The sequence below is a fragment of the Pristis pectinata genome, chromosome 26, assembly GCF_009764475.1.
Source record: "Pristis pectinata isolate sPriPec2 chromosome 26, sPriPec2.1.pri, whole genome shotgun sequence".
NCBI lineage: Eukaryota > Metazoa > Chordata > Chondrichthyes > Rhinopristiformes > Pristidae > Pristis > Pristis pectinata.
Genome location: NC_067430.1, coordinates 21,965,638 through 21,984,100, shown reverse-complemented (window position 1 = coordinate 21,984,100; position 18,463 = coordinate 21,965,638). Strand labels below are relative to the sequence as shown.

The window sequence follows — 18,463 nt, the reverse complement described above, 5'->3', positions numbered from 1 at the left end:
TTATTCACTGCTTCTGACTGCAGCTGTCAGCAGTCATGACAAGAGTCCCAGGATGGCAAAGATGATGTTAAATAACCTTACTTTACATTGGCAAAGACAACTACCACAGGATTTGTGGGGGTGCCATTCTACACCAAATTAGTATGGTAAAACTGTGGCATGTGCCCAGTAATTCTATATTCTTAAAGAATTTTCTCATAGGATTCCCACTTTCACTGCCCAATACAGTAAGTGAATAAGCAATCCACACACCATCCCCCAATCGCCCCAAAGAACCCAATCAATACTGCAAACATTTAGAATAGAAACACAAACCATGAGAAGGGCTTCACAGAGTCCAAATGACTCCCATATACCCAAGGTGTCAGCCTTTACTTGGTGGAGAGCACCTTCATACCACGTCAGAAGGTTTTTGGTACAGAGACTTGAGCAAATAATCTCGGTTGACACTCTAGTACTGCACCGAGAAGTATAATACTGTTGGAGGTGCCAAGTACCCATCTGCCCACTTAAGTAGACAAAAATACATTTACAGGATGGAATTTTCTGAAGGGCCTCACCAACATTTACTTCTCAACCAGTACCACTACAAGCAAGTCAATATGATCATTTACCTCAGCTGTTTGTGGAGCTTTTTCCACATGCTAGTTGCCATGTTTCTCCACATTACAACTGTGACCTCATTATAAAGGACCTTCATTACCTGTGAAGTGCTTAGGAAATTCATAAGGCAAATCTCAGCAGTGGCTCAACTGGTAGCATTTTTGGCTCTGAATCAAAAGTTTGAGTTCAAGTCACACTCCAGAGACTTAAACGAGAAAATATAGGCTGATAATCCAGTGGAGTACTGAGGGAGTGCTACATTATCAAGGCACAAGTTACACTTGAGTTGTTCTGATGATAGGCCATTGATCTGATGCACTAACTCTTTCCTTCTACACAGATGCTGCCTGTCCTACAGAGTGTTTCTGTATTTATAATTCTTATATCTATACAGAGGCCCATCCTGATAGGGCAATATATCACCCTTCATTGTTGCTGGGTCTTAATCCTGTAACTCCCTACCCAAAGGCACTATAGGAAAACATTCAGCGGAAGGACTGCAGCACGTCAAGAAGGTGGCTGCCCACTGCCTCCTCAAGCCCATTTAGGCATGGGCAATAAATGCTGGCTCTTCCAATGATGGCCAAATCCCAAAATATGAATATATAAAAAGATGCCATCTTTTGGATTAAATATTAAACCAAGTCACTGTCTGCTCTCTTAAGTGGATGCAAAAGATTCATAGCATTTTCAAAGAACAGTGAAGTTATGCTCGGTGTCCTTACCAATTCTTATTCCTAAACCAACATAATTTAGCTAACATAAACCAACATAATAACCTTAGCAGTGCGGAGGAAAAGAGGGATCTTGGGGTCCACATCCATAAATCCCTCAAGGTTGCCGCGCAGGTCGATATGGTTGTTAAGAAGGCATGTTGGGGTATTGAGTTCAAGAGCCGTGAGGTGATGTTGCAGCTCTATAGAACTCCGGTCAGACCACACTTGGAGTACTGTGTTCAGTTCTGGTCGACTCATTATAGAAAGGATGTGGAAGCTTTAGAGAGGGTGCAGAGGAGATTTACGAGGATGTTGCCTGGATTGGAGAGCATGTCTTATGATGATAGGTTGAGCGAGCTAGGGCTTTTCTCTTTGGAGAGAATGAGGATGAGAGGGGACTTGATAGAGGTGTACAAGTTGATAAGAGGAATAGATCAAGTGGACAGTTTCCCAGTGTGACAATGGCTAACACGAGGGGACATAATTTTAAGGTGATTGGTATTGGTATAATATCGTCATTTGTACCGAGGTACAGTGAAAAACTTGTCTTGCATACCGATCGTACAGGTCAATTCGATTTTCTTTTTTTTACACAGAGAGTGGTGGGTGCGTGGAATGCACTGCCTGCAGAGGTTGTAGGGGCAGATACACTAGGGACATTTAAGAGACTCTTAGATAGACACATGAATGATAGAAAAATAGGGGGCTATGAGGGAGGGAGGGGTTAGATAGATCTTAGAGCAGGATAAAATGTCATTGGGCAGTCAATCTTCGACTGGAGCATTGGAACAGGTAATAAGTTTCCTAGCTGGAGAACTGAGGCAGACGGTCATTCTCCAGGCCAGAGCCCCGAGACTGATGGTCGTTTTCCCAGACAGAGCCTTAGGGCAAATTGTCACTCTCCATCCCTGGGGTAGGTGGTCACTCTCCTGGCCACAGCCCCAGAGCATGTGGTCATTTTCCAGGCTGGAGCCCCAAGATAGCCGGTCACTTTCCCTGTCAGAGTCCTGGGGCGGGCAGGCAGTCAATGCCTTGACAGGATCCCCGAGGTGGATGGTCAATCTCCCAGCCAGAGTCCTAGGATAGGTGGTCAGTATCCTGGCTGGAGCACCAGGGTGAGTGATCAGTATCCCAGCAGCAGTTTTGGATGAGTCTTCTTCATGCAAAATATTTATACTTTCTTGTCTTCAGACACTCTCATCCCTGTAATTCAACATGAACTTCAGGAATGTTTGAGAGATGTTAAAACCCATTCCTTTGTTCTCAAAGTCTCCTACGAAAAGTGTAATGTCCTCACCAACCCATGAACCTCAAAATGGAGAAGGAGAGTCCAAGGTAGCACTGAGAACCTAATTCTCTTTGCTGGGAGCTCGCAGAATCCCAGTGAAAATTGGTAAAATCTTATCACTTATCAACTCTGTTTGTGGAACCTGTTATGAGCAAATTTAGAGTCACATTACTTAAAAAGCAACAGTCATTGGGCTATAAAATGCCATCCAATCGTTGTGGAGTGATTTGGGCAACATTCTTCATTTCTCCCAATGAATAAGAAGAACCTGCCACCTCCTTAGCCTAGTAGTTTGTAGTTTGGATCTATAGATTCCAAAGCTCTCCACCACTGGGTCAATTCCTTGCATCATGTCTTGACCTATTATAGACTAATTGGCAATTAGCACTGATATACGTGACTTTGCTAGCCAGTTTCAGCAGGTCATGGGTTCACACCCCACTCCAGAGACATATCTAGCCACGCACCCGAGGGAGGTGCACCATCAAAAGTGTACTTTTTTCAGGGAGATATCAAATCAAGAACCCTTTGATCTTTCAGGTGGATAATAAAAATTCTATGATATTATTCAAGGAAGTGCAGAGATCTTCTCCCCAGCTTCATGTCCTATACTTATCCTGCAAACAACATTATTCATATCATTACTTTTTGTTGCTGTGGCAGCTTGCTGACCACATTTTGGTTACAGCAATTTTTTTTTGATTATAGCATTTCGCAAGTAACTAAGTTGGCTACAAGCACTATGCAACGTCCAAGTAGATATATTTTTTAAAAAAGAAATTAATCACCATTTCCATTGTTACTGCATCTTTCAACCTGCAGCACAATAAGAAGTGAGCTGCAAGGACCTTGGTGGGTTTTTTTTTGCAGCAATTAACGCCTGGGCCTTGGATTCTCTTCTCTGGAGCAGGAATGTGTTGGGATGAGATCTCTATCCTTACCTCCAAATCCAGCATTAGCCCTACCCACTTCCTTGGTTGTCTGCAGTGGGCCCCTGGTGGAGGGGGAACACTATGTACAATCCCTGGTGGAGAGTGGGCCTCCTTGCAGCTCTGGGGGAGGGAGGTTGGCAGCGAAGGGAGAATGGTTCACTGTAAAGCCATCAGGTAGGTGGGTGTAGTGGCCTGCCCTGAGGCCCTGGGGGAAGGGGATGTCCACCATTGGGCCCTTGGATAGGGGGTGGAATGGCTAACCATGCAGCCCCTTGATTGGGGTGGGGTCTCACATGGTGACATGGGAGGGAGACCATTTGCTGAGCCCCCGAAGTGCTTTGAAGATTGAAACTACCATCCTAAAGGTCATAGTCCCTGGCCAGTTGCTGTGTGCCTTTTCTTCCTTTATTATTCACTTTCTACCCATTATGCCACCAGATTTCTCTCTCAAGTGTTTCTAGTTTTACGATGCTGCAAGTGCTTTGCCAACTTCATACTTGTTTCAACAGAAGTTAACAATTGCCAAAGTGTGTGCCCAGAGTGACTTTAACATTAACTTACTCTCACTGGCTATGTTTGTTTCATTAGCCTTGTGAACGTTCCAGACAGCAACAGTCTACATGTGTATTGTACCTTCAACATATTTCACAGGAGTACAAGATATTGAACTGAGTGCAAGGCAGAGATATTAAGGTAAGTGACCAAAAGCTTGTCTATGCACTCTCAAGAGATAAAGCCTCATTGCGTCTGGGTCCAATTGGCTTGATATAATCATAAACTATGGGGCAGCACAGTGGCATAGCTAGTGGAGCTGCTGCCTCATGCTTCTAGTAACCCAAGTTCAATCCTTACCTCCAGTGCTGTCTGTATGGAATTTGCACCTTCTCCCTATGATCATGTGGGTTTCTGCCAGGTTCTCCAGCTTCCTCCCACATCCCACAAATGTGCAGTTTGGTAGGTTAATTGGTCACTGTAAAATGCCACTAACGTGTAGGAGAGTGGAAGAATCCGCACGAAGTTGATCAGAATGTGTGGAGAATAAAATAAGACTTGTGTAAATAGGTGCTTGATTGTTGACGTGGACTTGGAGCACTGAAGGGCCTGTTTCCATGCTGTATGACAATGTAAAACTGATATCCATTAAGTCTATGCCTATGAGGCCTTCATCCAGTCAGAGATGACCACCAGGATGTAGTAAATTAACTTAGTTTGAGCTGCATATCTGTGTATGCTTTTGCATCATCCTACTATGAAAAAGAAACAAAGGTGTTCCTGTCACATTCAGGATGTCCAAAAGCACTTCAGGGCCAATGAAGTACATGTGAAGTAGGATCACAGTTATAATGTGCACAACTCAAACAGCACTGATTTCATAACCAGTTAATTTGTTCTTGCTGAGAGATAAATATTGGACACCAGGGATAACAGCCTTTTTGAATGGCATTGTGAAATCTCTTATGAGTACTCAAGTGGCTCAGTTTAACATCAGAAATGAGAGACGACATTTCTAATAGTGCAGCAGCTCCTCGGTGATGCACTCAGTATATCAGCTAAGGTACATGTACTCAAGTTTCTGGATAGAGACTTGAAGCTGGTGAGATCATTACCAACCAAGCCACAGCTGATAGGGACTTTCCTGTGAACAAAATAATCTTCCGGTTTTAGATTTTCTTCCCAGGATGTGGGCATTGTTGACAATGGCTTTTATTTTATTGAACATTCTTAATTGTCCTGGGCTACTGAAATTCTTCTTGAAGAGCATGGGAGATCTACTCAGTGTCCTAGCCCCAATCATTATTATCAAAAACAGATCATCTGGACATTACTGCACAGTATGCAGAAATTGGTTGCCATGTTTATTGCATTCTGATAGTAACTACACAACAAAAGGTAATTGGTTACTTTAAACTACTTTGAGAAATGTTGAAGTTGAGAAATGTTGAGGTTGTGAGAGGAAAATTATGAACAGTAATTCTCCTTTCTATCTGTCAAACTACACTCCATAGTAATGGTCAATCTCTCCTCGTACCCAGTCCAGGCAATTCCCTGTGCCTTAGGCTTGCAGTTTCATCCAAGCTTTAAAAAAAAATCACCAGTGAGGTTTTCATGAGAAGTTGCAGGACACTGTGCAAATTCTGTATGAGTTTCAGATGGAAACAGAGAAACCAAAGGTGGCAAGGGCAGGTTGCACTGGCACTTTGAGTGGAATAAATCTTCTGCTTTAATCCTTTCTGACAGTACTGCAAAACTGTCAAATATGCATTGCCAACAAATTTGCACTTAGCAATGTTCCACCGCTGCAATGTAATACTGAGCAACAAACAATCTGCTGGAGGAACTCAATTGGCTGAGCAGCATCTGTGAGGGGAAGTGAATTGTCGATGTTTTGGGTCAAAACCCTGCACTAGTCCTGATTGTTTGTGATGCAGAGTTTCAACCCGAAATGTCAACAATTCTTTTCCCCCCACAGATACTGCTTGACCCACTGAGTTTCTTCAGCAGATTGTTTGTTGCTCCAGATTCCAGCGTCTGCAGTCTCTTGTGTCTGTAATGTAATAATGACCTGATATCCAATTCTGACTTGTGTTGAGCAATGAATAGTGGCCAGGACATCACGAGAATTCCTCTTCTGCTCTGTGAATAGTGTGAAGAGAGCCACTGGAGAGAAAGCCTTGCTTTGTGCTCAAGTATCTGTGATATAACTCAACACAATGACCTTCTGACACAGAAGCAAGATGCTGCCCACCGAGTCATGTCAGGCCTAATTGGGCAAGGGCACCAAGGATATTTAGTTTCCAGATGGGTTAAGTGTACTTCGCAAATATACAAAGTCTTTGCAATAGTACTAGTGACACCTATGGATAGAATTCCAAACTGCGGTAATTATTTCTTTCCACAATGTCTAATTGGAACATCAACTCTTCAGTTGTATTGTTTGTTAATATCTGTTACAAAGCATTTCACTTCCTCTGGCAGGACATTAGTGATTGTGGTTCATTGTGATTATCTCTCTGTAATCATTTTAAGCCACGCATGGAATTTTTGCAAATAACTCAGTATTACACAACTCCAGCTATGATAACTTTCATACTGCCTGGTAATAAGCTGAAGCCATCACTATGCAAGTGGAAGAAAACTAATGACACAATTAACAAAACCCTAGACATAGAATTGACAGGAATAGTCTGTCAGGCCACTACACTTGGAAATTAAGTTAATGGGCAACTTACGGTACAAGCATCCCGCTTCATTGTTGAGTCGTTTCCAGCCAGGGCAACACTTGTACACCATCTGAAAGTCCATCCTGTACACTTGTCTGTACGCAGTGTAATATGCAGTCCTGCAAAGAAACCAAAGTCACTTATAGTCTCCCTATCCCATGATCAAAGTGCAGGTGAACACAACAACAGCACTGCTATATACACTGAGCTCTTACAGTACAGTATCAATGACTGGGTACATCTGATGGTGTTTACTCAATATCAGCCAGAAGAACTTTCAGCTTAACTCTGAGCAGTGCCGCTACAACTGTAACATCGACCTGGACCTGCATAGCAGAACATATCAGCACTTTAACACCTCGCCAGTAACATGGGTTTGCCTTAGAAGTTGACTTGGTTCTACATCAAGTGTCAAAATGGGGCTCAAAGCCACAATCTTTTCTTCAGATTTGACAATGCTACAACTAAACTGAGCTGACTCAGTGTTCAAGGCTTGTCGGGAGCCGAACCTGTTCTCATCCACCAATAATATCTATCCTATTCTCAACTGTTCTCTGGATTGCACCAGTAGCAGTAACCAAAGCCAATTTCTTCCTCCGTAACCATTAAAATAGAAGGTCACCGAATGTCATTACCTCCATAAATTCTTTGTGTACTTTCAACTTCCCACCCTTTAAGTAAAGTTCCTTACTCTTTTGTGACAATATATAAGAGCAAGTAAACATGGATTGTTGGTGTATATAGACACAGTCATAGCAACAGGAACAGATGCTTGCAGCATTACCCAATGAACTGGCGTAAGTGGATGTGAACTGTTAACCCTTACCCTGCTCAGTAAACAAGAGCAGAACAGATAATAAAAGAACTGTAAAAAAAATCTAAATGACAGACAGAATAAGAAAGAGAAATCAGAAGAGAGTGAGCACTAGAACAAGAGTGAAAAAGCAATGAGAGCAAGAGAGATAGAACATGCAAGAGACAGTCACAAGAAAATGCAAAGATCAAGAATGCGTCAGCAATTGAAATGGAGGAGAGCAAAAGTTACAGAAAGAAAACGCAAGAGCAAGAGGACAAGAATCAGACAGAAAGCAAGAGAATGAATCAAGGCTTATAATAAATTTAGTGCAATGGTCATGAAAGACATTAAGATCAGGTGTACAACAGAAAGATTTATTTTAAAAGGCAGATGATTTTTCCCAATAGTTTTGAAATAATTATGATTCTACTCTTCTGCTAAAAGTAAGATTCAAAATTATGGTATTGTGTGTTGGATTCATCCAGTTTCATGGGAACCTGCCCTGACTAATGTTAATATGAAATATTCTAAGCAGGAAAGTCTCGGCTTTGACTTCTAGACTACGGAGAGCATCCAGGGAACAATCAGAACCTCTCCACTAAGGAGGGAAAATAACCAAAGTTCCTGTTCCTGATGTCTATCCAGTGATTCCATGACAAGAGTGTGTATGGACATCAGCAGAACCAATCTCAACTGAGATGACTGCGCAGTTGTACAGCTATTAGCACCTCACTCTTTAAGGTCCCATACAAACTCCTGGAAGTTATGGGCACAGTGGGATTAGGAAGGAAAATGGATGGGGAGAAAAACCTGTTTACCAGCTGAGAGTCAAGACCTTCATAAAAAATGTGGAAAATAGAAACTTCCTAGCTGCTTTGTTTTTAACAGACAAAATAAATCAGTTGACAAGTATGGCTAGTAAATGGAATGGGATTCTAATTTCTGCTTACTTGAATGAACAATTCATGGCCAGCTGTTGATTTGGATGCCCCTGGGGTCACATACCTTCTCTCATGTCCCACACACCACTTCTGTTCTCCACATCCTTGTTTCCACACCTTGACCATCCGGGTGAAGGCCTGAACGCATGGCTGCCTGTGGCCAATCATCACCACCTCCTGCTCCGGGCAAACATTAGGCCTGAATGAGGGGTTCAACAATATTTGATTACACACAGGTCCTTGTCTGCACTGAAAGAAAAAACATGCAGCAATGATGGGAAAGGAAAAACCAACTGATCTGACCCACATCACAATCTTGGGTGGAGCTTGGAAACCAGACCTTCCCATGTAGAGGCTAAGCCCAGAGTGAAAGAATAAAACACTGAAATTCCTTGCCCATTCCCTCAAAGGCAATCCAGCAGATCACATGAACCAGCTGTACAGTATATAGTATGATCTCTGTGCCAGTAAGGAACTTGTCCAGCTCCCTCAAAGGAAATGCAGATACTCAGCACCCTTCAGACCAGACACCAATGCGTTGCAGAAATCACTATTCTTCCATTGCCTGAACTCCTTCCCACCAGAAATGACTAAATTGATGGATTAGCAATTTATAGACCTAGAAACAGCAGTTTAAAACCCACAATGGCGGCTGTGAAATTTAAATTTAATGACCTGGATAATACTTTGAAACCATGAATCTCATCTTAAAAACACATCTGGTTCTTCACAGAAGGTAGACTTTCTTTCTGCTGTCCTTACCTGGTCTGGCCAATATGTAACTCCAGACCCACTGCAATGAAGATGATTGTTAACCCTGACCTAGCAGCCACATATGTGTGGAAGGTAGCTCAGAAGGACAATTAGTGTTGAGCAATAAGTGTTGGGCATGCCTGCATCCTATAAATGAGACGAAGAAACGCAAGCCCTTGACCCTTCTAGACTCCTCCTTACAGACTACTGGATCCAAATGTTTCCTTCTCAAACATTGAAGAAGGTTTCACATAAAAGACCAGTAGCAGATACAGAACTTCACCTCTGTAGTAGGAACAGGTTATTCTGATCTCTGTGTGCTAACAAACAACATCTCACAAGGGTTTTCCCAATTTTCCCACAATTCCATTATTTATTTTTTTCTCTTGCTGCTGATAATTCCATTATTCATTATTTTCACTTATTTCAGATTTCTAGCATCTGCTGTGCTTTGCTTTTGTAAGACTTGTTAATGTTGCCACACGGATTTTTTTTGAGGTGGTTGGCTGTGAATTATCAGTCAAGGTATGATTGGTAATGCTTTACACATTTTTGTTTGTATTAACATATTCATGGATTTGAATGGCTCCCAATCACAAAATTCAAAATTAAGTTCAGGTCACCAGGAAGCAGTGGGTTGCACACAGGTAACCCCTGCTGAATATTGTTTTACCAGGGGTGGGATAACATGTCTTTGTAAAATTCTGTTAATGTATCAGGCCCCTTGGCTATCCAACATCATCCTGATCACTGCCTTGGTCAAGAGTGCTGGGTCTCCAACTTATGTCTTCTATCAACCAAGGATAAAAAGCTCTAGAAGACATAAAAAGCTCTAGATTAATCACAAGCTCTAGAAGACAGTTAGGAAAAGCCTTGGAAATTCCAAAGAGTGGATTCCTGCCTTTAGTAGTACATAAATAATCAAATCCAATTACAACAATCCAATTTTCTGGGCTATGGGAAGAGAGAGGGAATTTTATTTGTGTGTACGACTGACTCACAAGTCAAAACATCACAATGTCAACATCTCTCCTCTTGTTGCGACATGGCAATTAGGAACCCTTGCATGTGAATTCAGGACAACTAACAGACTGCAATGCCTCTCTGTGGTCAAATGGTCTGCTGATACTCAAGGTTAAAAATGAGGACTTGGCTGAGGCGCTGAAAGAGTAAGCAATGGACCTAGAATAAAAGTAATTTAGTCGCTTCAAATGCAAATGAATGAAAATGAATGCAAAATTTTCAAAAGAAATAAAGTGAGCCAGGAAGCTCAACTCACTCCCGGCACACACCCATTGGATCTACATTAGTTTCATCTCAGACACCATACCATATAATTAGTGTTTGAATCGGAATTCCTGAAATGCAAATCCTCACCTCCAGGCTATGGACTTTCCTAATATCTATTAGAAAGCAGACAGAGCATCTGGAGTTCTCTGCCTTTGTATAGGTTGGAACACTTACCCTTAGAGTATATCCAGTTCAGAGTCAAACTGGGATCAGGATCATATCGCCTGTTTTTTATTCAAAAGAAAATGTGTGGTGTGTGGTATTGGTCATTAAAAATCAGAAGCATAAATACAAGATATTGGATATACTGTATACAGACTAGGTATTTCAGAAGAAATGATTAGAATGTGGAATTTGCTATTACAGAGGGTAGCTATGGTGAGTAGCATAGATGGAGTTCTAGGTAACTAGATGAGGGGGGAAAGCAATAGAATAATACATTCAGAGGGCGAGTTGAAGAGCGATAGGAGGAGTCTTTATGTTCAGCATCAACACAGCCAAGAACCAATTGGGCCAAATGGTTTCTATTAATTGCAATAATCTATGCAAATGTTATTAATTACCACCAACATTGAAGTCCTGGGTCATCGGAGTCCCTACAAGAAAACCCAGTGACACATCCAACCTTAGTCTTTGTTTCCAGGCTGAACTTTGACTGGCTGATCCAGCTAGCTCAGAATACTTGAGGAAAACTTGCCAGTAGGTCCCTAACTTCAAGCCTGAAGTGTAGTTGCTTGCGAAAGCTAAGGGAATACTGGCGGTGTCTGGGGAGGTGTTTGAAAAGCCTCGATTAAACTTGTTAATTGTGAAATGGAGAAGAAGGAGAAGGGTTATGAATTAGACTGTTCCTCACAGAACTATCTCGTAAATCGCAGTAGTTGTGGACAGAACCAGGAGACACGTAGTGGAATAATGTTTTGCACCAGTGTGCATCCAAGTAAGAGATTTCTGTGGGGGAAATAGGTTAACCCTTTGAGTATTGGGCATTGTAACTTGCTCGAGTTATTTTCTATATCTTGCACTCATCTTTCAGAAACCCTAGGTTGACCAGTTTCCACTGCAGACCACAGGTAAAATTATACATTTCAAGAACAGGTGACAGGAAATTTCTCTCAAGCCCACCACCATTCCCCACATATACTTCAGTAAATTGGTTCAGCAACTCTATGTGTAAGAATATTAGGGGAGCAAAAGCTATCTTTCCAGTGACTAAAGATTAATTATTTTAAAAGTTACAGAAATTAATTTTTAAAAAACCAAGAAGTTTTTTTTAGGCGTAATTTCCCTGGGAAAAAGATTGAGTATCTATTCTATCAATGATCCTCATAATCTTATAACCTCTATGAGATCACCATCCAGCCTTCTATGTTCAAGTGAGAATAAACCCAGCCTATCCAGTCTCTCCTTATAACAGCAGCCCTCCATTCCACACAACATCCTGGTGAATCGCTTCTGTACTACCTCCATTGCTAACACATCCTTCCTGTAGTGTGGCGACCAGAATACTCCTGGTGCAGTCTAACCAATGTTTTGCACAGTTGCAACATTACATCTCAACTCTTATAGTCAATGTCTTGGCCTATGAAAGCGAGCATACCAAATGCCTTCTTCACTACCCTATCCACCTGTGTCGCCATTTTCAGGGATGTCTCTCTTTACATTAATGCTCCCTGCCATTTACTCTATGTGTCCTACCAGAATTTGACTTCCCAAAGTGCAGTACCTCACACTTGTTTGGGCCCATTCTCCCCTTGGTAACATCATCCATCAATGTCAAATCAATTTTCTCTGGTGCACTAGTCACATCCAATTCTATCTCTCCATCACCTTGCCCAAACCCCCACCTTGACATTTTATTTAACATCACAGATGTCAAATAATCACAATATAAATAGTTAATTTCTGCACTGGAATAACAGACAGTGAATTTCATACTACCACATTTATATAACCATCTTGCATTAAGCAATCTCACTGCAGATCCATTTACTGAGTGCCACAATTGTGTAATTCCTCATTTAACAAAAACTGAGATAACACTATTACAATGAACAGAGCAGATTTTAAATATCTGAGTATTTACAAAGTAATTATGCTTGGATGCTACAAACAACTTCCTGCTTCCCATGAAAGATGGACCTTTAAAATCTGCCCCCCCTCCCACGTCGTGAATTGCACATAATCTCATAACAATTTACACTCTGCTATCCTGCAGCTGATGACTCTTATTGGAATTGGATTGTCCAAGTGCCAGGCATGTCAAATGGATGTTCTAAAATTCAGTCAGGTGTTATATTCTACTATGCGAAGAATCTCTTAGCACAATTCCATTGTTCCACTAGCCTATCTGCAGGTGATGTATTTCATACAGATTATGTCACATAAATGATATATTGTGTAGAAAGAAAGAAACACGTTGAAAATATTTTACAGTGCAAGGTAATTGCTGGCATTGCTCTAATTTCAAGAGCTAGAGCGCATAGGTTCAAGGTAAGAGGAAAGAGAGGGGCAACTTCTTCCACTCAGAGTGGTCCGTATATGAAATGAGCTGCCAGAGGAAGTGGTTGAGGTAGGTACATTAACAACATTTAAAAAGTGCTTGTAAGGTACATGAATAAGAAAGATTTAGAGGGATATGGGCCAAAATGCAGGTAAATGGGACTAGTTTAGATGGTAATCTTGGTCGGTATGGACCGGTTGAGCCACAGGACCTGTTTCTGTGCTGTAAGACTAATCAAATAAAATTGATTTACTCAAGATTTGTATTACAATCCCTGTTGATCGGGACAATCAAGTATTTTAGTTGCCAAGATCTGCTTTTAGACAAGGGGAGTCATGAACAAGGGGACATGGCTAGAAAATAAGGGGCCAATCATCTAAAACTGAGGTGCAAAGAAATTTCTTCTCTTAGAGGGCAGTGAATCTCTGGAATTCTCTGCCCACAAGGGTGGTGGAGGTCAGATCATTAGATATATTTAAGGTGGAGATAGATAAATATTTGAAGGATCAAGGAACCTGTTTTCTCTCTTCACAGATGCTGCCTGACCAGCTGTGTATTTTCAGTGATTTTGTTTTTACAACAGCCAGAATCTAGTCCTCTCTTTCACATCCCAAATACAGATCCCAGCCTGATGATCCCCTCTATATTGCAGCCTAAATTTGCATCCCAGCCTGATACCTACCTTGTATATTGAAGCTCAGGTACATAATCCAACCTGATGTTAATTACCTACATCATGGCTCAGGTTATGCAACAATTTTATATTTAATCCCATTAATCACAATCCATAAACAGCAACATAACAATGACCAGATAATCTGTTCTTTATGTTCTGGTTGAGGGATAGATTTTGGCCAGCTCATTGGTAGGATCTCCCCTGTTCTTAGTGCCAGAAAATCTGGTATTAACCCAAAACCCAGTTTGGTTCCTGGATCAGATAATATCCTTTTTGGTTTGAAGGGTGGGACCTCCCTCTAATCCCCAAATCTGTTGGCAGCACCATTTGCAATGAGTGATCATACGAAAAAATGAATTTTCAGATCCACAAATTTTACTAAAGAAATGTAATAAATATTGAGTTAGTCAGGTATCAAATAAGACTCTGAAAAGGCATGTTTGCAATCAGTAATGTAAAGCCAAGTAACAACATGATTAGTAACAACATGTACACTATGTAGGTGGCACTTCCACTGGATCTGTCCAGGGTCCCTATGCAATCAAGTTTGAATATCCCAATGGATCCCTGGCCCTGATTAATTGTGTAGTTAGGAGGTACAAGTGCACAGAATCAGATCTTTTATTATAAAGAAAGATGTCTGTCAATGGCCTTCTATGTGTGGAATCAAAGGACATGGAAGAGATTTTTAATGAATGTGTCTCTTCAGTTTTTACTGTGGAGTAAACAATGGAGGCTGAGGAAATGAGAGAAATGAGTGGTGTTGTCTTGGACCACATATGAATTAGCAGGGAGGAGGTACTGGAGGCCTTACAGTGCATTAAGGTGGATAAATCCCCAGGGCCTGACCTGGTGCATTCTCGGACCTTGTGGGAAGCAATTGTGACGGCCCCAGCGGAGATTTTTGATCCATCTCTGGCCACAGGTGGGGTTCCAGAGGACTGGAGAGTGACTAATGTAGTACCATTGTTTAAAAAGGGTAGCAAAAACAAGCCAGGAAACTACAGGCTGGAGAGTCTGACATAGCTGGTGGGTAAATTGCTGGAGGGGATTCTGAGGGACAAGAGCTACCAAAATTTGGAGGAACAGGGTCTGATTTGGGACAGTCAGCACAGCTTTGTGCGTGGCAAATCGTGTCTGACAAATCTCTCAAGGTTCTTTGAGGAGGTAACCAAGAGAGTAGATGAGGGTAGGGCAGTCGATGCTGTCTATATGGACTTTAGCAAGGTCTTTGACAAGGTCCCTCATAGCAGGCTAGTCTGGAAGGTTGAATCACATGGGATCCAGGGGGACATAGCGGATTGGATTCATAATTGGCTCAGTGCTAGGAAGCAGAGGGCGATGGTTGAGGGTTGTTTCCTCGGACTAGAGGCCCATGTCTGGTGGTGTGCTACAGGGGTTAGTGTTGGGACCTTTGTTGTTTGTAATTTATAGAAACGATTTGGATGTGAATGTACAAGGCATGGTTAGTAAGTTTGGAGATAATACTAAAATAGCTGGTGTTGTAGACAGTGTGGAAGGAAAAATTACAGGGGGATCTTGATCAGCTAGGTACGTGGGCTGAGGAATGGCAAATGGCTTTCAATCCAGATAAATGTGAGGTATTACATTTTGGGAGATCAAACCAGTGTAGGACTTACACAGTTAATGGTAGGGCCCTGGGGAGTGTTGTTAAACAGAGGGACCTAGGAGTGCAAGTGCATAATTCACTGCAAGCAGCATCTCAGGTAGATAGGGTGGTGAAGGTGGCATTTGGTATGCTGGCCTTCAACGGTCAAGGCATTGTGTATAGGAGTTAGGATGTTATGTTGGGCCCAGCACATTGATGCAATCATAAAGAAAGCGTGCCAGCGACTTTACTTTCTTAGGAGGTTAAGGAGGTTCAGCTTGTCACCGAACACTCTAACAAACTTCTACAGATGTACTGTTGAAAGTATCTGACTGGTTGCATCATGGTCTGGTACACCAATTCAAATGTGCAGGAACGCAAGCAGCTACAGTGAGTAGTGGACTCTGCCCAATACTTCACAGGCACATCCCTCCCCACCATCAGTAGTATCTACAGGAGGTGCTGCCTCAAGAAGGCAACATCCATCAAAGATCCCCACCATCTGGGCCATGCCATCTTTTCGTAGCTACCATCGGGTAGGAGGTACAGAAGCCTAAAGACTCACACCACCAGGTTCAAGAACAGCTACTTTCCTTCAACCAGTTTGTTCTTGAACCAACTGGTAGAACCCTAATCACCACTACAGTTTAGCAACACTATGACCACTCTGATTACTTTGCACAAAAATTGACTTTTTGTTCTAATTGTGATTTCTTCTTGTAAAAGTTTTGTATCATATATGTTTAATTTATGTTTTTCTTTGTGAATGCTGCTTATATGATGCTATGTGCCTCTGATACTGCTGCAAGTAAGTTTTTCATTGCATCTGTGCATACAACAATAAACTCAACTTTGACTTTATTGTACAAGATGTTGGTGAGGCCTCACTTGGAGTATTACATTCAGTTTTGATCACCCTGTTATAGAAAAGGTATTATTAAACTAGAAAGAGTGCAGAAAAGATTTACCAGAATGTTGTCTGGATTTGGGGGCTTAAGTTACAAACTATGGTTGCGTAGATTAGGACTTTATTCCGTGGAACATAGGAGATAGAGGGGTGACCTGAGAGGTATACAAGATCATGAGGGGCATAGACAGGATGAAAGCACATAGTCTTTTTCCCAGGAAGGAGGTGCTAAAAACAAGAGTACAGGTTTAAGATCAGAGGCAAGAGATTTAAAAGGGACATCAGGAGCAGCTTCTTCATGCAAAGGGTGGTGCCTGCCTGAACTTCCAGATGTAGTGGTTCAGGCAGGCACATTAGCAACATTTAAAAGCCATATACATAAGTACATGGGTAGGAAAGGTTTAGAGGGCAATGGGCCGAATGTGGGCAGATGGAACTAGCTCTCTGGGGAAACACAGTATGGATGAGTTGGGCCAAAGGGCCTGTTTCCATGCGGTAAGACTCTATGACGTGTCTGTACAGTGGCTCAGTGTGCAAAAAGGACTGCATACAGCAGTAAGGCTCTGAATTAGACCCCTGGCAACGCTGAATTAATTGATTTTATTCAGGATTAAAGTAGGAGTACTACATTTGGACTCACCACCCTCGAGTAATGGGGGGGGGGGGGGGAGGAAGGATGGTTGTTGATGCATGGCTAATTCTTGATTGGGGGAAATCTGGGAGAGGAGCCTGGAGAGCAGCACATATGGGAGGGAGAGACAGAAAACGGGAACCAGGTATATAATATGGAATTGCAGATATACCTATTACAACATTCTGTACTGCGTTCACAAGAGAAAATTAACAAATTCACAACTACAAAGAAATACAAAAAGTTTAAGTTTCATTTGATAAAAGTTACTCCAAGGGAAAATTCAAAGAGCGGGCGCTCACACAATGGATTCCTTCTGTCCAGGATTACTTTGGGAAGTTATCGAACTGTCGTTCAAAAACATTCAAGAGCTGTTGGCGAAATTCACCAGAATCGAACCCATCTCCTCGTCGATTCCACCGTAAGTGCTGCTCTGTTAACCAGACGGAGCTGCCGGTCCAATAGACAGGCAATTAACAGACGCTACTGTTTATGCAAACAACCTATGTCCGAACTGCAATTCAGCTGCCCAGACGGAAAGAACATTTCAACGTTCGTATTAAAAGTCGCAAAAATCCTAAAATATGTTTTTACAATCAATTAAGGGTCTTTAACAACTGCCAAATTTTAAAAAGCGATACTTACATGTGGGGTTGCATTATTCCCGTGTTAATCGCAGAGGTCACAACGAGGAACAGCAAACAAATGTTTGCTGACACTTGATACATTTTGTTAGCGGACAGTTTAAGGCACTTGTATTAAATGCCGTTAAGGATCCTGATCTCTTCCTCGAGAACTTACAAAGTGCAAAACTTCCCCCAAAGACAAAAAAAAGTATCAACTGGTCCTCGGTGTAAACTCCCCTACAGTTCGGACTGGCATCTTTTCAGGAAAATCCAAATATCTCTGAGACTTTCTGAAATGCTGATTTTCCTTAATTTTCTTTTCCCAGCTTCCATTAAAACACGAATTAAGAGTCGAGGGTGATCATTTCACAGGTTCATCCTTCTCAAGTTAGCTGTGGGAGTGGCATTTAACCTGAAATGCCTTGTGTTAACCAGCCATTCGGGAGGATGGGGCTTCGAACGTTCCCATGACTCTGCTCAGCACAGGGAGAACACAGAACAATATTCACACACATTCACGCGTGCCAGAGATCCCGGCGCTGCCACAGCACCGGTCACATCACCGCTAAAGTGCACCCGGTCCTTACATCTGCATCCACCACGGAGGTGGAGTTTCAGATCGGACACACCCCCCTCCATTCACTCAGATAACCCCACCCCACCCTAAACCATGCTTGTACCCCAGACTACTGCGGGCGGGGGGAGCGAGCGAGGGGCGATTAAGTCCCAGCGCTGCTTTCTTTTAATCAGCCCATGTGCCAACGTGGATTAGAACGAAAGCAAGTTCAAGACTGCCCTGCAAACTGCGTTGGGCGTTTAGGAATTCGCTGAGGAGAAGGGAGATTGTGTCCAGAGCCCTGGATAACACCACACACAAAAAAAAGAGGTTATAAATATACTCCATCACCAACCCCTTTAGCCGAGCACCATCGTCGCTTTTGCTATTTGTTTATTCCTGCGTTTAACCAAAGTAT

General features: G+C 42.2%; 1 protein-coding gene across 1 annotated transcript in view; it reads right to left on the bottom strand.

The window, feature by feature from the left end:
- The window catches only part of megf6b (multiple EGF-like-domains 6b), a 326,118-nt gene extending 308,089 nt beyond the window's left edge, over window positions 1–18,029 (bottom strand). The window contains exons 1-3 of the mRNA XM_052039029.1: window positions 17,509–18,029; window positions 8,562–8,696; window positions 6,770–6,879 (exon numbers count right to left, since the gene is read on the bottom strand). Of these exons, the coding sequence (XP_051894989.1) occupies window positions 6,770–6,879; window positions 8,562–8,696; window positions 17,509–17,591 (328 nt within the window). The 5' untranslated portion in view covers window positions 17,592–18,029. The remainder of the gene's footprint in view (window positions 1–6,769; window positions 6,880–8,561; window positions 8,697–17,508) is intronic.
- Window positions 18,030–18,463: the final 434 nt, after the last annotated feature.